The 23,662-nt window shown below is 32.6% G+C and overlaps 1 protein-coding gene across 2 annotated transcripts in view; it reads right to left on the bottom strand.

Moving 5' to 3' along the window:
* The window catches only part of LOC114332030 (transient receptor potential-gamma protein), a 673,697-nt gene that overhangs the window by 18,010 nt on the left and 632,025 nt on the right, over positions 1-23,662 (bottom strand). For both annotated transcript variants that reach the window (XM_050644362.1, XM_050644358.1), the window contains one exon: positions 1,420-1,621. In XM_050644362.1, coding sequence (XP_050500319.1) covers positions 1,420-1,621 — 202 coding nt within the window. The remainder of the gene's footprint in view (positions 1-1,419; positions 1,622-23,662) is intronic.

A 23,662-nucleotide genomic window follows, 5' to 3' on the forward strand; every position in this document is an offset into this window, starting at 1 on the left:
TACTTAGCCATAGGTGAAAAGCTTGTGGAATTAAATTAATTAGTAATTTAGTAGATTTGATTTTTACACAATATGTTAACATGTAGATATTTTTTATAAAGGAGAATAAAATTAAAAAGTAAACAATATTGTTCATTAAATTTATAAATATGGAAACATTAAAAAATGACACAAAACTATCCATAAACTGTGTTTTTATCTTCTTCTCTAGGTGCTGTCTCCGCTTCAAAAGTTGGCAATCATCTGAGCGATCTTTATTTCTGAAACCGCGGCTCTAAATAATTCATTGTTATTACATCCAAACCAGTTCCTAAGGTTCTTCAGCCATGAGTTACGTCTCCTTACTATGGATATTTTTCTTGCATAATGACCTGGAGTATAAACTAACTTCTAACGAATTAAATTCTAAACCCAAATACAAAACTAACTTTTAACGAACTAAATTCTAAACCAAAACACAAAATAATGCACAAAAACGTTATGAAACACAAGGGAAGTCGAATTCGAAATTTCAAAATGACAGGTACACAAAATACTGACTTGACAAATAACCGTCACTTGACTCTTTGACACTTCTAAAAAATGGCCAAAATGGACGAAGTTTTCGTCAAATGTTCGTAATACGTGTATTTGATTGGCTAGAAAAAACGCGCATTCTAAATATCAACGAATCAAACGTAGGTTAGGAATAGACATCTTATGTATATAACCATTGTAATGCTGCATTATTTTTGTGTTTAATCACGGAGCCACCGCTTTTTCCGTCTCATCTAACTTAATTCATTAGAGAGAAATCGAAAAACTGTGACGCACTGAAAAATGATCATGAGAACAAGAATATCTTTATTTTGAGCGTAACTTGTTTACTTTTGTTGCTAGAAATTTTTTTTATTAAACAAAAATAAAGCTTTTTCTAAACACTTACTTACTTTCTAAAACTTACTTTTTGAGTTATTTGCGAAAAACCGTCTAAAAGCGTGGTTATTTTGTTGAAAAATAAACATATTCTTCTTCTAAAGTATTAACTTGACACAAAAACTCTATAGAACAACAGTTGCTTAGAATTAGTCATTTTATCTATTTCCGGACTTATTTTGGACATAATATTTTTTTATCCCCGAGAGGGGATGAAAGTCACCCCCAGGGCAGAAGCACATGTCGGCACAATATCACTTTTTATCTTTGACTTGCTAGCTACGTGTATGCCAAATTTAATGTCAATCCAAGCAGTTCTTTAAAATTTAGAGGTTTTGCAATATTTTACCGTTAAAGAACGTACTAATTATTATGATCCTATTTCCTTCAATGCCCAAGCAAATACACTATCTATATTCAAACCATGCACATGCTAATATAAAATATACCTAGTGATTATTTCATGGTATCGATGGATGTAGGTACATAATATTATTCTCTTACCTTCTTCGGTGGCATTTTTCGATGGTGGTGGCTATGTTCAGCAGGAGTGGTTGGAGGCACTATTGGACTCGAATTTCGTGAAGCCGAGAATTTCTTTCTCTTCTTCTTTAGTAACGCCAAACCCTGTGCGATCCCGTGTAACTCTTTGTCAGGCCGATCCGGAACGTCCAAACTTGGATTCGAATCCGAAAAGCTAGCGGACCTATAGAGAAAAATTACAATTAGTTCATTGGATGTGATGAATCAGAAATGAGTTGAATTTATTTGTAATGTACTGAAAGCAGGCAAGTAAGTTAAGTTAAAAATGTAAATAAATAATAAAATTGTTAAATAAAATTAGATCAATTAAAATACCTCATCGTGCTCTTCTACTGAGAACTAAAAAAGTTACTTTTAAATCGAAACCTACTATAAAAATACAGAATACTATAAATATGAGAGATTTAAATGCAAAAGTCGGAAATTAAGAGGTAGACAAGGTAGTTGGTAAATATGGGCTAGGAGAATGAAATGATAGAAGGGATATACTAATACATGGTTTAAACTACCAATCTCCTCAACATTAAAAGCAATTTCATCATATTTGGTCAGAGTTGTTATATTATGGCACGAAGACCTGGACTCTGAAGACTGATACGATTAATTGTCTATAGGCGTTTAAGATGTGGTTCTTAATACCCTGGACAGCAATGCAAATCAACGAAGCTATGTTAAATGGAGAAATGCTGTTCGTGAGTTATTGCAAACTACCAATAGAAGAAAAATTTCATGCCTAGAGTATAGTCTTAGAGGAGACCGTTACGGAATCATGGAAGGTAAAATCGTGGAAAGGGTAAAATGGAAATTCGATACTAAATCAATTGGTCCTGCTTTCAGGTGCATCGGAGATAATCGCCGATATGATATTCGTTTTCAGCGATCCCAAAAGCATCCAGATCACGAATTTGCACTGATTTTATATCATCATCATCATCATCACCAATGGCGCTACAACTCTTTATGAGTCTTTGCCGCGTTTACTATTGCCTTCCATGTTTGTCGGTCTTGTGCCACTAATTCCCATTGTCGCACTCCCTTTTTCTCTAGATCTTCTTTGACTGCATCTTTCCACCTTTTTCTAGGCCGCCCTGCAGACCTTCTTCTATCTGGCCTTTCCCAGAACATATTGTTTATAAGGCGATTGTCGTTACTGCGTATCACATGCCCTGCCCATTTGAGTCTATTAGCCTTTATATATCTGACTAGATTTTCTTTTCCGAATAGAGACTCTAGCTCGTTATTGTATCTGCGCCTCCATTCGTTTGTCACGCTGTCTCTGCAAGGGCCATATATCATTCGAAGGATTTTACGTTCCCACACCAGCAATTTATTTACTTCTCTTTTTGTTAGCGTCCATGTTTCGCTTCCATACGCGACTGCTGGTCGTATTATGGTCTTATATAATATCTGGATTTTTGCACCTCGCGAAAGAAGTAGTTTTTACTTCATTAGATGTTTCATTGCAAAGAAAGATATGTTTCCTGCCATTATTCGCGTTTCAACTTCTCGCCCTAATTTGTTGTCATTTGTGATTGTTGCTCCTAGATCTTTAAATTCTTTAACCACTTCGAAGTTATGATCGTTTATAGTAATATTTTGCATTATTCGCCGTCGTTCTTGTTTTGAGACGACCATGTATTTTGTTTTGTCTTCATTTATACCCCAGGCTGTGGGTGAAAAATAGGTCGATTTCAGGATATAATTCAGGAGTTTTTGAAACCTATCAGGTGTTGTAAAGGACGATGCCAGGAATAATTTCTACTAAAATGTAACCAAAAATATTGTGCGCTTCATTTTATATTGCGATTTTCATTTGTTAAATTTGCAATTTTTAAAGATTTTTAATTTTGCAGCTTAGGATATTGATTTTAGAGAAAAACTTTTTAATAGAAAGTTGTGGTAAATTAAAAAACCTACAATTTGAGCTATGGTAAGTTTAATTTCGTTTATTGGTTATTGCAAAACAGCCTGCGAAAAGTCCAAAATGGCCGTTTTTTACAATTGCAATATTTATTGTACTAATCATTTTTTTATATTTTTTAAAGTTTTTATATAAAGATATTTCAATTCCAAACATAAAAAAAAGTTGTAAAGCCAGATTAACGAATTTGTTGCTTAGATATTTTAAATTGTTTATCCCAAGAGGTCAAATGTCGAAGGCTATAACTTTTTGAAAAAAAATCGTAGAGAGTTGATGAAACATCCAATCTCCTTCTAAAGAGTTATATTTTCATATTCTAATGTAAATAAATGCGTAAATCATTTTTAAACCTCTAATTTTTGGGATTGAAAATAAGGGGGCAAATTTCGTTATAAACATTTAGAGCTGAAGCGGCCCTGTACATCCTATGGGTTTTTAACTTACAGATTATTGTTGCTGAAGACGAAACGAAGATTTATAAAAAAATTAAAAAATCTACGACCAACTGAAGCCGAGATAATTTTTGGGTTTGAAAATAAGGGGGCAAATTTCGTTATAAACATTTAGAGCTGAAGCGGCCCTGTACATCCTATGAGTTTCTAACTTACAGATTAAAGTTTCTGAAGACGAAACGAAGATTTATAAAAAAATAAAAATTTTCTACAACCAACTGAAGCCGAGATAATTGTTTTTTTTTTCTTAAATCGTAGTTAATTTATTTATAACAATTAAGAAATTATTTTACAGTTATTGACTAAATAAAGACTTATATCATGTTAAAATAAACATTATTATAAAATATAATTACATTTAATTATTAAAAATTATTTTTAAAATCGGTGCTGTAGCGAACGGCCGAATTTTGCCGCTATTTGCAAATCCGCGTGCTTGGAAAATTTTTACGTAACTTGTATTAAATTTTGACAGAAAACAATTTAATAATATTACCATTATAATATACAGTCTGTTTACCACTTTATTTGTTTTTCTTGATAAACTTTTATATGTGAAATCTCATTTCTGAAGAAATAATATTACAAAACTGATACATATTATAATAATATATGAAATATATAACTATATTTTTAATTTTTTAATTGTTATATAAATATAATAATAATAATGTTACTTCTTATTATACAATATAAAACTTTTTCTTCTTGTAGTGAATATCCGTTTTGGATGTTCGCCAACATCCAAAACGGATAGTCACTAGGTACAAGAAGAAAAAGTTTTATATTGTATAATAAGAATATTATACAATATAAAATTTTTCTTCTTGTAGTGACTATCCGTTGGCGAACATCCAAAACGGATAGTCACTACAAGAAGAAAAAGTTTTATATTGTATAATAAGAAGTAACATTATTATTATTATATTTATATACCAATGAGAAAATTAAAAATATAGTTATATATTTCATATATATGTATCATTTTTGTAATATTATTTCTTCAGAAATGAGATTTCACATATAAAAGTTTATCAAGAAAAACAAACACAGTGGTAAACAGACTGTATATTATAATGGTAATATTATTAATAAATTGTTTTCTGTCAAAATTGAATACAAGTTACGTAAACATTTTCCGAGCGCGCGGATTTGAAGCGAGCCGGCGATTTGCAAAATTCGGCCGCTCGCAAAAGCACCTTTAAAAATAATTTTTAATAACTAAATGTAATTATATTTTATAATAATTTTTATTTTAAGATAACATAAGTCCTTCTTTAGTCAATGACTGTAAAATAATTTCTTAATTGTTATAAATAAAGGCACTGCGATTTAAGAAAAAAAAAAACAATTATCTCGGCTTCAGTTGGTTGTAGAAAATTTTTATTTTTTTATAAATCTTCGTTTCGTCTTCAGCAACTTTAATCTGTAAGTTAGAAACTCATAGGATGTACAGGGCCGCTTCAGCTCTAAATGTTTATAACGAAATTTGCCCCCTTATTTTCAAACCCAAAAATTAGAGATTTAAAAATGTTTTACGCATTTATTTACATCAGAATATGAAAATATAACTCTTTAGAAGGAGATTGGATGTTTCACCAACTCTCTACGATTTTTTTTCAAAAAGTTATAGCCTTCCACATTTGACCTCTTGGGATAAACAATTTATAATATCTAAGCAACAAATTCGTTAATCTGGTTTTACAACTTTTTTTATGTTTGGAATCGAAAGATCTTCATTTTAAAGCTTTAAAAAATATAATAAAATGATTTGTACAATAAATAATGCAATTGTAAAAAACGGCCATTTTGGACATTTCTTAGGCTGTTTTGCCATAACCAATAAACTAAATTAAACTTACCATAGCTCAAATTGTAGGTTTTTTAATTCACTACAACTTTCTATTAAAAAGATTTTCTCTAAAATGAATATCCTAAGCTGCAAAATTAAAAATCTTTAAAAATTGCAAATTTAACAAATGAAAATCGCAATATCAAAAAAAGCGCACAATATTTTTGGTTACATTTTACTAGAAGTTATTCCTGGCATCGTCCTTTACAACACCTGATAGGTTTCAAAAATTCCTGAATTATATCACGTTTTTTCACCCGCAGCCTGGGGTATTATTTTTAGACCTATGTTTAATGCAGATTCTTCAAAGCTCGAGAAAATATCCTTAATTTCTAATGTTGATTGTGATACTGCGCCTACGTCATCGGCAAAGGCGAGTATGATTTTTGCTCCCCGAGCAGTTATGTCTGGTTTGATTTTTGGATAAATTTTTCGCATGACATATACTAAGGCCAGGTTAAACAACAATGAGGACAACGGATCTCCCTGTCTCAGTCCACAATTTACGCAAAAAGCATTCGATATTTTTCCCCCTACTCTAACTTGTGCAAAGGAGTTACTTACACACATTTTTGTTACCACAACTAGTTTCTTGGGTACGCCGAGCTCGATCATTGCCTTCCATAATGTTGCACGATTAATTGAATCATAAGCCTGTTTGAAGTCTGTAAAGATCTGATGAACGTCCTGATTATATTCCCAATAATTTTCAAGCATTTGTCTTATTGTAAATATTTGATCAATAGTCGATCTGCCAGGCCTGAAACCACACTGGTAGTCACCAACAATTTCTTCGGCGTATGGTACTAATCTTTTTAATAATATCGAAGCCAATATTTTATACGTAGTGTTGATTAGTGAGATTCCTCTGTAATTCATGCATGATTCCTTTTTTCCTTTCTTGTGTATTGGTACAATAATACTACCACACCATTCTTTCGGCATTATTTCTTGTTGCCAGGCCTTTTCTATTAATTGATGGATTCTACTTATGAGTTCATGACTCGGCATCAATATTGTCCAGACCAGGGGATTTGTCGTTTTTAAGCGTTTTTATGGCATGCGTAATTTCTTCCATGCTTGGTGGGGGTATTTCTAATTCGGCCGTTTGATACTCATGTTCTCCTTTGTTTCCACACCATTTTCATTGTTTGCATCAGTGAAATTTTGGATATTCAGGAGCTCTTTAAAATATTCAGCCCAGCTTTCTATCATTTTGTTTTCGGCAGCCAGCATTTCTCCATTTTTATCTCTCACGAAGTTGGTTGCCCTTATATGCGAGCCTCTCTTATGTTTTACTTTTCTGTAGACATTTTTATGATTTTATGATGATTTTATATCGATTTTCTACAAAGCTCCTGGAGACGATGCCCGTCCTGTTCAACAGGTGCGTCGAAGGCCATCCTGCCAGACTAAGGAAGATGAGGGAATTCTACAATTTACAATTCACGTCACATCTGATCAGCGCGGTAAAGTTCCAACGAGACTGGTTCCCTTCATACTCCACACAGAGTAAATGTAAATCAAAAATGAATAACCATTTTCAATTTCGTTGCAAACTTAGTCTCAGCATCCGTATGGCTTGCAAATTGTAGAAGCCTCGGAGGTGTAACCAGAGAAGGTTCCCATTGTTTTCATTCTGGTGGGATATGTTATGTGCCATTAGAGTGAAAACTTAGTCTTTTGCTAGCAGTTGCCGCTAGGGCATCTATGCCATTTCGTTCGTTGCAATTCGGGACTGCACGCTGGGGTTTGTTTTGGTTGGATCAGGGAGAGCAGCATATGTGCCTCCTGATGAGAGACTAATAAGTTTCGAAACCGGTAGAGGTGCTTGCAGCACTCTCTGATTGGACTGGAATATGGTTCGGCTGTATTTTCGTTTTGCAACGAAATTGAAAATGGTTATTCATTTTTGATTTACATTTACTCTGTGTGGAGTATGAAGGGAACCAGTCTCGTTGGAACTTTACCGCGCTGAGCAGATGTGACGTGAATTGTAAATTGTAGAATTCCCTCATCTTCCTTAGTCTCAGCATCCGTATGGCTTGCAAATTGTAGAAGCCTCGGAGGTGTAACCAGAGAAGGTTCCCATTGTTTTCATTCTGGTGGGATATGTTATGTGCCATTAGAGTGAAAACTTAGTCTTTTGCTAGCAGTTGCCGCTAGGGCATCTATGCCATTTCGTTCGTTGCAATTCGGGACTGCACGCTGGGGTTTGTTTTGGTTGGATCAGGGAGAGCAGCATATGTGCGTCCTGATGAGAGACTAATAAGTTTCGAAACCGGTAGAGGTGCTTGCAGCACTCTCTGATTGGACTGGAATATGGTTCGGCTGTATTTTCGTTTTGCAACGAAATTGAAAATGGTTATTCATTTTTGATTTACATTTACTCTGTGTGGAGTATGAAGGGAACCAGTCTCGTTGGAACTTTACCGCGCTGAGCAGATGTGATGTGAATTGTAAATTGTAGAATTCCCTCATCTTCCTTAGTCTCAGCATCCGTATGGCTTGCAAATTGTAGAAGCCTCGGAGGTGTAACCAGAGAAGGTTCCCATTGTTTTCATTCTGGTGGGATATGTTATGTGCCATTAGAGTGAAAACTTAGTCTTATTTTTTTTACTTCACAGTAACCGGATAGCATGTTGCCTGAATTCCCTTTTCTCTTCAATGATGGTTCTATCAATTTTTATTTTACATACAGGGTGGGGCATTAGTGGGACAAAGTCCAATTACTCGTTTGTCGTAAGAGATACGAAAAAAAGTTATTTAGGTAAAAGTTGGGGCACACACAGTGCCATAATTTAAATATATTTTCAACTATACAGGGGCGTCCATATTGACAGGGTGACACAAACTTATGGTTTTTTAAATGGAACACCCTGTATATTTTTACATTTTTGGATTTTCCTCAATGTTTCCTTTCTTAAAACATATGGTTTTGTAATATTATACGAGGTAGTTTAAAGGATAATTACGTTTTTTTGTTAATTTCGTAGCAAAATCTACACCCTGTAGACTTTTAGTGATTTGACATCAAATTTTCTATTTATATTCAAACGACGTTTAATATAGTCTACTACTGTTAATCATTAATAGTGTAGCGAAATGTAAAGTGTAGTATACAGGGTGGGTCGAAACTCGGAATGAGTATTTTCTGAGTTTTCTTAAATGGAACATTCTGTATTTTAGCATTGATTAATAAATATAGGGGGGAAGATACGAAACTAAACGAGCGTTTATGTACGACACCAGTGGTTTTAGAAATAGATGGCATTAGCAGCTTTCTAGGTGCGAGATTGAATTTACCTGAGACAACGATGAGACGTATTCAGGTAGCTTTGGTTATCGGAATTTGGGGTCGGCCGACTGGATTATAATAGAACGTATTTATTTCTTTTCATTCATTTATATTTGAGTTATTATTCAACTATTCAACGATAATACTGGCATGAGCATGGCAATCTTTAAAATAATTATTGAAGTTAGCATCTATTACTTTCTAAACTCGTTTTTAAATTAACAAGAATTGTAGTTGTAATTTGTCTTTTAATTTGAATTCTTGAAAGAAATCATTGAATATTCCAAATAAAAAAATTATTTAACGAGAAAAATACTCACTGGGTGATTTTAGATATTGTACATTTATCTTATTTGCCTCATAATCTTGATAAAAAATTAGGTAGGTATTTTCGTTAATTACAGTCTCTTCTGATGATTGTATATTTTGTTTGGAGATATTGCAACGGTATTTACTTAATATAAAATTGACTAAGTAAACCGCTCGGCCACTTTAAACTCTTCGAAAAAATGGTAAGGACTTAAGTTGTTGCGATTTCCTACAATTTCTTACAAGTTTTTTCATGCGGTCGATATTTTCCGAGTTAGGGGGAAAATCGTGACTAAGTATACTTATTGAATTATTTATTATTAACTTTACTTCTTAAAGGTGCCTTGTATTTCTGCGTAGGCGTCCACCGTGGATTGTATCGTCAGGTGAGATATTAGATAGTCAGGATTACCTACATTATTCTATTAAGAGTAATTTCATTAATATCATTCGGCGAACATTACGCAGCCATGACATCTTTTCCTAGACCTCTCTTACCCTGTATCTTTCCTTTGATTACCAGTTGCCGTATATCGTTCTCCTCGTAATATGTCCCTAAATATGTCCATGATAAAAAAAACTAAGTTTTCAATCTAATAGCACATAAAACAACATCAAAAGATGTTACTCTATATCCTACCATTTTAAAAATAATGGGAACCTTCTCTGGTAACACCTCCGAGGCTTCTACAATTTGCAAGCCATAACGGATGCTGAGACTATGTCTCAGGTCGTTCATGTCCATGATATTTTAAGCATTCGGTGCAGGCACCTCATTTCAAAGACTTCAAGTTTGTTTAATGGAGCCGGCCTTTAATATCCATGCTTTCATTCCATACAAGAGAAAAAGCCAAACGTAACACTTTATCATATTGTATCTCAGGTAGAAATCCAACTTTCAGTGAACAGTCATAAGAGTTTGGAAGTCGCCATCCCATTTTTTATGGGAGATATTTTTCATTAAGTTGAGGCCGTTTAAGCTGACAGTCGGAGTGAGTGTATATTGTCTTACGTCAAGAATGGAGAACCACTCAAATGATAGCGTTATTTACGAACGGTGATAGGGCAGACCACAGTAAATATAGAGGGATAAATTTACTGAGCACTATTATACTGAAACTCACAACAAAAATACTGATGGAGAAAATAATGGTGCTTAAATATATCGGTTCAACAACAAGGATTTAGAAGTGGAAGATCATGTAACGATGCAGTTTTTGTAATAAGGCAAACAGCGGAGAAATCATTAGAATATAATAAGCCAGCCTTTTTCTGTTTCATAGACCTAGAGAAAGCGTTTGATAGAATACAATTAAAACATACGATACACCTACTATATAACAAAAATTTACCACTGGATATCATAAAACTGATAGAAAACATACATGTAAGAAATAAAATAGAAATGAAAGTCAATTAATAACAGAACCCATAGAAGCAAACACAGGAATCAGGCAAGGAGATTCACTAAACCCTCCATACTGTTTAAAATAAAGTTGGATGCAATAATAAAACAAGTGAAGAAAAAAAGAGGGTACAAAATGGGCGATAAAGAGATAAAAACACTCTGTTGCGCTGATGACACCGTGTTAGTAGCAGAGTGCAAAGTCGACCTACAAAGAATACTGCACGAGTTCAACATTAACGCAAAAGAAATGAATATGAAAATATCAGCCTAAAAAAACAAAAAACTTAGTAATATCCACAGAATCAATAAAATGCAAATTGGACAATCAAATTATACAACAAGTAATGACTTTCAAATACCTTGGATTAATAATAAATTAATCTATCACCCGACAACAATATCGAAGAAGAGGTTAAAGAACAAATAATTAAAGCCAGTAGAACGGCCGGATGCCTAAATGACACAATTTGGAACAACAAACACCTAAGAGTGGAAACAAAGGCCAGAATATAATATGAGTCAGTTATTAGACCAGTTTATGACTTACACTGCAGAAACAAGACCAGATACAAGCAAAACACAAAGACATCTGGAGACCAACGAAATGAAGATCTTAAGAAGGATTGCTGAAAAAGGACTACGGGACAGGGTAATAAGTGAGGAAATCAAATGCATATGTGGGGTAGACAATATAAATGCCTGGGTAAAGAATAGAAAAGAAGAGTGGAATCAACGCTTAAGCAGGATGTCTGAATCAAGGATAGTAAGAATTGCCAGAAGAAGTATAGGACGCCCAAGGAAAAGATGGAATGACAATTTAGGGACAGAATGAAAGGCACCGTTGAAGAAAAACAGGCAGTACTGCCTATATAAAAGAAAAAGAAGAAGAACAAATTCTTTAGGTAGATTTTCGGTAGTATAATGTGCTTCCTTGGAGTTTTACTGATGATTACTGTTTTTGTTTTAGTGATTTAGCAATGTGATTGATTGCAATAAGGAAAAGTGCAACACTAAGAGTAGACCATTGAGGAATGCCGTTTAATTGGATTTTTGAGTCTAAAAGAACGTTATTTATTCGATTCGAAAGTTTCGTCTATATAGAAAATTATTAATAAATTATATATTTCCTTGAATTGAACAACTTAATAGAATTCTTATATCTAATCCCCAAATGGTACGCGTTATATAATAAAAGATAGCCATAAGCCAAACATACATGATCACATCCAAATAACCCATGAATGACTCAATATCCACTAGGTTTTCTAATGTAGATGTGGACTTTCTAAAGTCACTTTGTATAGGGCTAGGTAGCTAGCAATAAGTCTAATACTATCTAGTAGCTATCAAGTGGATAAACTGACTAATTCTAAGCAAGTTTTGTTCTAGAGTTTTTTCACTTTAAAAAATGGCGTTTGTATGAAATCTTTATACTCAGTATAAGCAGAGTTGTAGCTAATTAAAAGTAAGTTCTTATTCGTCAAATTCCAAATCGAATGTTTCAACGTGAAATAACAAAAAAAAATAAAGTAAATTTCGGGGAAAACTCATCGCAGCTTTTTTAAAGTATTTAAAAAGCTTTATTTTTGTTTTTAAAAAAGTTTGTAGCATTAAAAGTAAGCAAGTTACGCTGAAAATAAAGTTGGTCCTTTTTTTGTAAAACCTAGTTTTAAAAAATCGTGAAAATCACCCGCTGAAGGGGAACTTGCGTAAAATTTTTAATTCGAAAGAGATGCTATAAATCACAACAAAACACAATTTAAAATGTATCAAAGAAAAAAGTCGTTTGTGTTTTTCGTTTGGCCCCTCAAGACGAATAAAATCAAATTATCGTTACCGCTTCACAAGTTACTTTACTTATGACAAGGCGAAAACGGCGGGTTCGTTGGGAAAAATATTCACATGAAATTTTTTTGTATAATTACATTCGTGAGACATCCCAGACTAAGGTTCAAGAAGTCGCCCACGTGAAAAGTGGGCCAAATTATTTTTAACAATAATTGTTTTTAATCAAATTGCAAAAATCTATATTTTTGGCACGGACAATTTTTTTGTAGTTTTTCTGGACCATTCTGGATAAAAAAGGTCTCTAAAAATTTTTCTCTAAAGTTGATCGTTTTTGAGTTATAAACAATTTAAAATTGAAAAAAACGAAAAATGGCGATTTTCAAGGCTTAATAACTCGGTTAAAATTTATTATTATGAAAGTCAGAAAGCGACTAAATCAAAGTTTAATGCCCCCCCTACAAGGTCCTGAAGAAATTTTTGTCATTATTTTATTACTAAGCTGTTATTTTTAAGTAATAATATTGAGCGTCATGAACGTGGTTGCCGGCCGTAAATGCTGAGTGCGAGAGAGATGCCACTCCGGCAGTCCAATTGTGCATCTTACTTGCACTCACATTTATGGCCGCCTACCTCGTGCATGGCGCTCATTATTATTACTTAAAAATAACAGCTTAGTAATAAAATAATGACAAAAATTTCTTCAGGATCTTGTAGAGGGGGGCATTAAACTTTGATTTAGTCACTTTCTGACTTTTATAATAGTAGCTTTTAACCGAGTTATTAAGCCTTGAAAATCGCCATTTTTCGTTTTTTTTATTCAATTTTAAATTGCTTATAACTCGAAAACGATCAACTTTAGAGAAAAATAATAAGAGACCTTTTTTTTATCCAGAATGGTCCAAAAAACCTACAAAAAAATGTCCGAGCCAAAAATATTGATTTTTACAATTTGATTAAAAAAAATTGTTAAAAAAATTGAACCACTTTTCACGTGGGCGACTTCTTGAACCTTATTCTGGGATGTCTCACGAATGTGATTGTGCAAAAAAATCTCATGAGAATATTTTTCCCAACGGACCCGCCGTTTTCGCCTTGTCATGATCTGTAAGTTTTATCGTAAATTTAGTTTTACAGTAATTTTTTTTGTTTTGAAAGAAAAGTGCCTTTTTTTTCAAAATAACTTTATAATATTATCAGTGATACGAAATATCACAAAGTGTAAAGGTCATATTCATAGGTCTGATTAATTTCATCTGGGATGCTAATTAAGAGGTGATATTTAAGATTTTGTTTACAAAAAAAGGGATCAACTTTATTTTGTGTGCAACTTTTACTAGAAACTTAAAAAAATAAAGCTGTTTTTAAACAATTTAAAAAAGTTATGATGATTTTTCCCCGAAAAGTGCTTAATTTTTTGGTTATTTCACGTAGAAATATTCAATTTGGAATTTGACGAATAAGAACCTACTTTTTATTAGCTACAACTCTGCTCTTACTGAGTCTACGACTTCATATGCCATATATAAAACATTTTTTTCATTTTTTTATAAGCTATATTTTTGCTATGAATATTTTTTTTGGCGAAATACTTCCTTATTTCCTCATGAAACATACTTTTTTTGAAACATGAATATATTCAGGCGCAAATAACTCGAAAAGTATTTACTTGTGAGGTCAAGACTAGTGAAAAAACTCTATAGTCAATTTATATTTTCAACGTTTTTGCAGAAAGCAGGTATTAATACAGATTAATATGATAGCGACCGTGCGTTAAAATTTTGAATACGGACCACGTAGAATAAGTGCTTGTTCTTGGCTAGCTTCAACAAATTTACGCTAGGCGCGCCACTATACAGGCAGATTTTAAAGGGAACAAAATAATGCACATGGTTTCGTATCTTCCTCCTATATTTATCAATCAACGATTTTAGTATTGTAATGAAATGATATTTTATGGTACTTTTTGATTTATTAAGCATTCACTATACCTAAGTGCTTTAATTTGTAAGTTATTCGTGATTCTTTAAGCCAAACATTAAGTGCAACAAAAATTACATGAAATTTTATTAGGTGGCCGTGAAAATATCGAATCAAAAATAGTTTTTCGAAAAAAAATACATAATAATCTAGCCTGATCCTTAATTTATTAATATTGAATGAAATATCCAAATACATTCGTATTTAAGGTTGTTGGTGCTTAAAATATTAATCAAACATACAAAATTGTCCCTAGTTGGCAATAACACAAAATTTGCTTAAACATTTTGACATTATACTATTTATATAGTTCCAGTTGATTTGTTACCATTACTAATATTAATTTTTTTAATGAAGAACTGATTAAAATGGATTTGTGTTAGGAGAGTATAACAAAAATGAGCTACTTGCAATAAAAAATTATCATCAGCAATTCGTTGATAGACGACAACCAAAAAGACAAACTTTTGAAAGTATACTAAAACGGTTTCAACAGACTAGATACTTAGATTGTAATGATTAATATGCAGATCCTCAGTGACACTAAGGATTACATTTAATTCCTGTTTTCTTCACTTACAAAAGTTTTTGTTCGAGCAGATTTATCATAATCTAAGTGATCAGTCCGTTAAAACCGTTCTAGTATATTTTTAAACGTTTCTCTTCTTAGTTGTCGTCCATCAGGAAATTTCTGATGAAAAATTCTTATTGCTAGTAGCACATTTTTGTTATACTCCACTAGCACAAAAATCTTATTAATCAGTTCCTAATAAGAAAAATTCATAGTAGTAATGGTAACAAAGCAACTGGATCTATAAAAATAGTATAATGTCAAATTTTTAAGGAAATTTATTATCATAGCCGACTAGGTAGAATATTGTATGTTTTTATTAATATTTTGCGCACCAACAACCTTAACTACGAATTTATTTGGATATTTGGATCAGGCTAGATTATGATGTATTTTTTTTCGAAAAATAGTTTTTGATTGAATATTTTCACGGCCACCCAATAACATTTCACGTAATTTTTCTTGTATTTAATGTTTGGCTTAAAGAATCCCGAATAACTTACAAACTAAAGCACTTAGGTATAGGGAATGCTTAATAAATAAAAAAGTACCATAAAATATCATTTCATTACAATACTAAAATATAGGGTGTTCTATTTAAGAAAACTCAGAAAATAGTCATTCCGAGTTTCGACCAACCCTGTACACTAAAATTTTACATTTCGCTATACTGTTAATGTTTAACAATAGAAGAGTATATTAAACATCGTTTGAACAAAAAATAAAAATTTGATGTCAAATCACTACAATTCTACAGGGTGTAAAATTGCTACGAAATTAACAAAAAAACGTAATTAACTTTTAAACTACCTCGTATAATATTGCAAAACCATATATTTTAAGAAAGGAAACATTGAGGAGAATCCAAAAATGTAAAAATATACAGGGTGTTCCATTTAAAAAAACATAAGTTTGTGTCACCCTGTCAATACGCACGACCCTGTATATTTGAAAATATTTTTAAATTATGGTCCTATCAGTTACCCAACTTTTACCTAAATAACTTTTTTCGTATCTCTTACGACAAACGAGTAATTGGACTTTGTCACACTAATGCCCGGTTCTTCGGTTCTTTGCTGATGACTATTGTCTTTATTTTCTAGGCTAACATGACTTGACAATCAAGTCGGGTCGAAATATCAAGTCGGTCGGACTCTAAGATGCTGTATTAGAGGAAGTTTACTGTATTATTTCTATTAGCATAATCCGTTAAAAAAAACCCCTCTGTGGCTCAGTGGTAAGAGCGCCTAACCTTTGGATCGAAAGTTCCGAATGGTAGTGAGTTCGAATCTCACCAGGGTCAGGAATTTTTTCATTTATTATAAATTAATAAATGAAAATAGTTTCTGTCCTTGTGGGATCGGTACTCACCGGAGGGACCGCAGACGTTCGGATACAATTAGCGTCTTTGCAAAGTAACAAGACACTTACTCAACACCCACACTACACATTACACCTGAGTTAGTGATAAGTTATACAATTACGTGGCTAAAGGTTCTAGTTAACCAAGGCCAGAATCAGAAAAAAAAAATAATCCGTTAAAACCCAAGTATCTTGTTTTCCATTCAGTTAATGTTCTATTATCTAGGAACATTGTTTAGTCAAAACGCAGAACGAACACAAGAGATTACAAGCCGTAATAAATAGCAAGGGCCAAATTTTGTAGTAGAGACCTAAGAATGGATCTAAGGATAAGGTTGTTCCGCTGCTATGTTTTAACACTTTGCTCTACGGATCTGAGTCCTGGACATTAAAGCAATTAGAGATTAAGAAATTGGAACCTTTTGAGCGTTGGTGTTATCTGGAACCTTTTGAGCGTTGGTGTTATCGAAGAATGCTACGAATATCATAGGTAGACAAAATTGGCAATATTGAAGTCTTTGATAGGGTTAATAAGAGGAAATAAATTATACAGAAGAGGCGGAAGCTTAAATATTTCAGTTATATAGTGATTCAATAAAATTGAATGCGCCGACTCCCTCCACAGATGGGGTAAACTCCCCTCGCCTTCTTGTGACTCCGGCGCTGCAAGACAGACGATCAGTCACATTGTTCAGGACTGCCCACGCAGAGCATACACAGGCGACCCTATAGACTTTGTAATGGCAACCGAAGGGTCAATCGAATATATAAAAAAATTGGACATCTGTTTGTGATGCATTGTATAATGCATAAATCTAAATATATTCTGTGATATACTTAAGCCATACGCTAAATAAATAAATAAATCAATAAAATTGTGTTTTGACTAGGAAAGTTTTCGGGTAGTTCTAATTTGTTTCATTATACATACATGGATTTTGGGCTGCTGAATCCGAATATGCGGTTTGCGGACAAAATTTCGGGACGTAACATTGAAAAAATCGCGAGAAAATCGAAAAATTTCAGCTTTTTTCCGCTTTTTTGCTCAAATATCGAAAACTATTAACTTTTAGTAAATGGTCTGTTAACAGAAATTAAAGTACTTAAAATTATCTACAAATATCACTTTTTACTTTTTTTTCAGACGAACCGTTCGGTCTAAAGTACAAGTTGAAAATTGCCAATTTTTAACGGTCTCGGCACAACCCACTTTTTACATTCCAAAACTTTAATTTTTATTAGAATGCTGTCATTTGATAAATTTCTCCTAGTTTTCTAGTTTAAATTTAGTTAAATGTTTAAATGTTAGTTCTTAGGTATGATATGTCTCTTCTCACAGCTTCCATGAATCCATTCCATCTTAAAATACCGAGAATGTCTCTGCTTTTCCCTTAGAGCCACAGAAGATCAGGCACAGATGGAGTCACAGTTTCAGTTAGTGTGAACATGTCCTTCAAATCTGTTATCTGGATTTCTGATAAACCTTGAGATTTTGTCCTTTTAAAATGAATTAGTTGAACAGCTCCCTGACTTCCATAAACCTCAGTTGCGGTTTTTTTTTATCCGAGGAATGGATTGCTTAGGAGCTACTGAATGTTTTGGTGCAATACAAGAAATGCCACGTATGCCGTGATAAGTGTGGTATTCGTCGATTGTATGTACGTTAAAATCAGCGTTATCGTACACCTGCTGTGTAAAGCACGGCAGGTCAATTTTCTGCGGATCGATTGCGAATGCTGACACTTCCAGGCGAACAGCTGTATAGGATGAACAAAACCCCAAAGATGAAACTACATCAACCTATTTTGTTAAGCCGTACTTTTTGTAGAGAAAACGGCCGACCCTGCAAGGAATGGTGAGACCAACTAGCTGGGTCTTACTGCCGCTACAAGTCTTTGAGCAAGCGCGCTGCTTCTCTGGAAGTGTCAGCAATCGCAGGCGATCCGCAGAAAATTTACCAGCCGTGCTTTACAAAACAGGTGTACGAAAACGCTGATTTTACCCCTTTCTATGCCAGACCTTAATTTGCATGTTGGTACCTCAATCTCAAAGGTTTTTTCATGCTTAGAGTCCCATTGCCTTATATATACGTCGCATATAAATAAACCAATAAATGACCAAAACATGTTTTTTAATGAGTTTTTTTTAACCAACTAAACGTTTTCTTTTCAAAAGTACTCATCAGAGAGCAAAACCAACTTGAACAAATATGTAACTAACTTAAAAAAAATAATGTAATGTAAATTAACATTAAAAGTTTTCTTTTGTGTGGTACTCCTCAAAACATGACACTACGCAAAAGCCGACTCCACATCTTGCACACATGTATCTCGATTCGCTTCTTTTTTTTCTGGTCTTTTCTGTGGCTACAAACGCTTCACCTTCTAGTAACTACTTATAAGCGTTGACACCAGTGCTACAATATAGCATATATCTAAAAGATGTGAACAAATATATATACGGCAATGGGTCCGCATGACCTGTCTTAGGTGACAACATTTGGCTTTGGGAACAATAATTATCTAAAATTTTCGGACATATTTCTACGGCATTGGGACACCAATGAGTCTAAAATTTTATAAGCAACGCATATTTTCGGCTTTGGTAAATTGAGACCATAACACCTTGAACGTATGTATACCGGGTGGTGAATTGGAAAGCGGGCCATAGGAAACTCAATGTAAAATTCTAAACTGTTGAATTCCTGCTTCCCTAATTATTTTACATCAAAAGTCATAAGAAACTATTTGTAGAGAATTGAAATCTGTATTGAAAACAACTGTTAATATTGTTCTACGAACAATAATTATTCAAAATTTTGTAAAAATATAATACATTTTTCAGAGTAATACGCCAAAGTTAGGCCACACGCAATACCATAATGTGTATAAGGTTGCATTTGTTGACAATAAATTTATTATATTAACAATTTGAACTGTCAATTTTTTTATTTATTTTATCAATTACTGTTTAAAACACAATAAAGTTGATAAGATACCTTTAGTTAAGGAGAAGTATTAATAATAAAGATATCTTCTTCAGTCAATAATGTGCTCACTGTCAGTTAAATAATAACGTGTGGCCTAACATGCCCACACATACCTACTGCGGTAAATACATTATATTTTTCAAAATTTTGGAATGTGTTTAAATCGTAGAACAATTGTAACTTCTGTTTCTAATACAGATTTCAATCCTCTACAAATAACTTCTCATGACTTTTGATGTAACATAATTAGGGAAGCAGAAATTCAACAGTTTAGAATTTTACATTGAGTATCCTATGGCCCGTTTTCCGATTCACCACCCTGTATATACGGCGGCTGGAAATACATACCCACTTTTTTAAAAACATATACAGCGTGTCTACTTGAGTTGGAAACATATGGGAAACTTTTTTATTATTAATTTTACGAAAAAAAGTTATTCTTTATAAAAAGTTCTGCATGCCCCAAAACCTAAGATTCAATTATCAGATATCAAATTTTCTCAATATTATACGAGGTATGTCAAAAAATATGAATTTCGGCTAAGGGTAAAGTACCTTTATTTCTCTCAATATCGAAAATTCTTATGATAAAAAGTTGTTTGGAATTAAAAACTAAGATGAAATATGCAATTACATGCTTCTTATTGAAAAAAAAAAAATATATTTTTCTCAAATTTATGGATACCCAACATCGTTTTTAATTATTACAAATATCATAACTCGTTTATTATTCGTTTATATTTTACGAAAAAAAGTTATTCTTCATAAAAAACTTTGCATGGTCTAAAATATAAGACACAACCATGATATATCAACTTTTATTAATTTTATACGAGGTGTGTCAAAAAATATGAAATTCGCTCAATATTTAGCACCTTTATATTTCACAGTATTTCAATTAGAAGGATGTAATTGCATATTGACACATAGTTTTTAATTCTAAACAACTTTTTTAATAACCGTTTTCAATATTGTGAAAAATAAAGGTACTTTACTCTTGCGTGAAATTCATATTTTTTGACATAACTCGTATAAAATTAATAAAATGTCATATCTGTTGGTTGAATCTTCGGTCTTAGGACATACAGAGATTTTTATAAAGAATACCTTTTTTTCGTAAAAGTAATAATAAAAGAGTTATCGTATGTGTAATGAATAAAAACGAAGTTAGTATCAATAAATTTGAGAAAAATTTGGAAAATATTTTTTTCCAATTAGAAGCATGTAATTACATATTTGAGCTTGGTTTTTATTTCCAAACAACTTTTCATAATAAGAATTTTCGATATTGAGAGAAATAAAGGTACTTTACCCTTAGCCGAAATTCATATTTTTGAAGTTATACTTCTTTACCGGCGATAGAGGGTGAATTTTTATATGTTAAAACCTATCAGCCCGGCGCATGCGCATTATAACTTTGTTCTGATTGGATGTTCAAATGACATGTCAAAAATTATTCCAAATGGCGGCTGTAGCACAGCTGTACACTAGGTTCGCTTTCAAGATGCAGTAGAAATAGAAATAAACAAACCAAGATACGTTAAATGCCACTAGGAGCACAACCGGATCATAATTTACAATGTATATACATTGTACATTCCAAATCATGATTTTCAAAGTTTATACATTGTAAATTATGATTCGGAAGTGCTCCTAGTAGCATTTAACGTGTCTTGGTTTGTTTATTTTCTACTGCATCTTGAAAGCGAACCTAGTGTAGTTTGATTATTTATGGTTGTTGCGTTTTGAAATTTGTGTGAAAAGAAACAAAGTTAGTTAATAGTTATACTGCCTTTTTAAATAGTTTTCATATACCTATATTTTTGGACTTTTGGACTATTTTGTACAAGGAAAACTCATTCTAATTTGGTAAGTAGTTTTTATTATAATCATATTGTAATTAAACATTTGGATTAGGTTGAAATACATACATTTATTTTCTCAAGAATGGGGATTTTAGAGAGAAATCCCAAATTAGGTCCGATTTTTATTTTTAAATTATGATATTTTGGCGTAGATTTATTTATCTAGTAGGTATGTAATGCTTTGATTTACATACTTAATTTGATTACCAACAAAAGTTCTACCAATTTTCATCTAATATATTGTTTTCTTACTGTTTTGTTATTTAATATTTTCTTCCACAAGATTTAAACTACATAATTTAATTACATATATATTTAAAACAACTGTCAAACAGTAAAACGTTCAGTTACCCTATTTTTCCACATGAGAAATAATGTGGGATTGGACGAGTGAGTCTAGGCTTCGATTACGAGTCGAAGCGGCATGAAGTTCACGGGTTCGATTCCCGATGCAAGTTTTTATTTTTTTTATTTTTTTTTTCCATTTTATGATTGTAAGTATATTTTTTGTTATATAATTTTTTTTTTCAGAGAATGCGTATTTAAAATTTTTGCCAACAATTATTATCGTTCAGACATAATTTTTTCTTTGTGGCATTTTTCAATGTGTTTGTGTGCGTTTTATTCTTTAATTTTTTAAAATTTTTGGTATTGTCTTAAAAATCACATAATATGTAGTAGAAGTATAACTTCTTACGTGCGTGCAAAAGTACACACACATTCTTTTTTGACATACCTCGTATAATATTGAGAAAATTTGATATCTGATAATTGAATCTTAGGTTTTGGGGCATGCAGAACTTTTTATAAAGAATAACTTTTTTTCGTAAAATTAATAATAAAAAAGTTTCCCATATGTTTCCAACTGAAGTAGACACGCTGTATATGCAGCGTTGGGACAGAAAGGGTTAACGTACTTACAATCGACGGATACCACACTTTTCACGTCATGGGTGGCATTTCTTGAATTGCACCAAAACATGCAATAGCTCCTAACCAATCCATTCCTCGGCTAAAACTAAACCCGCACCTGAGGTTTATGGAAAAAAGAGAGCTGTTCGACTAATACATTTTGAAAGGACAAAACCTCAAGGTTTATCAGAAGTCAAGATCCGAAGTAAATGTTCGCACCAACTGAAACTGTGACTCCATCTGTGCCTGATCTTCTGTGGCTCTAAGGGAAAAGCAAATACATTCTCGGTATTTTAGGATGGAATGGATTCATGGAAGCTGTGAGAAGAGGTCTGGTATACCATAATTATATTATAAACTAACATTTATTATTTGTACAGAAAACTAGGAGAAATTTATCAAATGACAGCATTCTAATAAAAACTAAAGTTTTGGGATGTAAAAAGTGGGTTTTCACGAGACCGTTAAAAATTGGCAATTTTCAACTTGCACTTTAGACCGAACGGTTCGTCTGAAAAAAAAGTAAATAGTGATATTTGTAGATAATTTTAAGTACTTTAACTTCTGTTAACAGACCATTTACTAAAAGTTAATAGTTTTCGAGATTTGAGCAAAAAAAAACGGAAAAAAGCTGAAGTTTTTCGATTTTCTCGCGATTTTTTTAATGTTTCGACAAGAAATTTTGTTCCCAAACCTCATATTCGGATTCAGCAGCCCAAAATCCATATATAATGAAAAAAATCAGAACTACCCCAAAACTTTCCCACTAGGGAGTTCGTAGAGTACAAATTGACTGAATCATAGTAAGAGGTCTACATTATAGTCTGCTGCGTTTAATTATAAAGGACAAAAAAAAGGTAAAAGAGATGTAGGAAGAACACGAACCTCGTGGTTACGAAATCTAAGGGAATGGTTTAGTCTGAGATCTAACCAACTATTTAGAGCTGCTGTAAAACATGGAACTTTCTAAAGAAGAAATATTGAAAGACCTTAAAATGAAATTTATAGATATTTTATTCTCTATTTATACCTGATGGACCAGATCTTAGGGTATACTGAATAGGTAAATTAAATTACGTTTGCAAGTTACTTTTTCCCCTAGTTCCAGATCAAAAAGAGCCAATCAAATAATGCAACCAATACAATAAATAACTTTTCATCTGTTAATTGCAGAGTTTGTTTTCGAACTTTTCTAGAAAAAAGTTTGCAATAACTGGATTTAACAGACTTCGTACTTCGCTATCCCTCTGGAAATATCTTGTGCTAAACAAAAATCAGAATAAAAAACATCAGACGAATTCCTATAAATCCCAATAATCCCCAAATTTATTGAAATCCTTTATTTTTAAAATTATGATAGATCTACATTATTATGTAAAATTTAATGTGATTGATGAAAAGATTATATCATTACAAAATACTGGGCGTGGAAACCTACTCATCTCTATATCAAAGTAAATCTACAATTCTAAAAATTGCTATACAATCCTGCTTCCAGCT

The sequence above is a fragment of the Diabrotica virgifera genome, chromosome 1 (assembly GCF_917563875.1).
Source record: "Diabrotica virgifera virgifera chromosome 1, PGI_DIABVI_V3a".
Classification (NCBI taxonomy): domain Eukaryota; kingdom Metazoa; phylum Arthropoda; class Insecta; order Coleoptera; family Chrysomelidae; genus Diabrotica; species Diabrotica virgifera.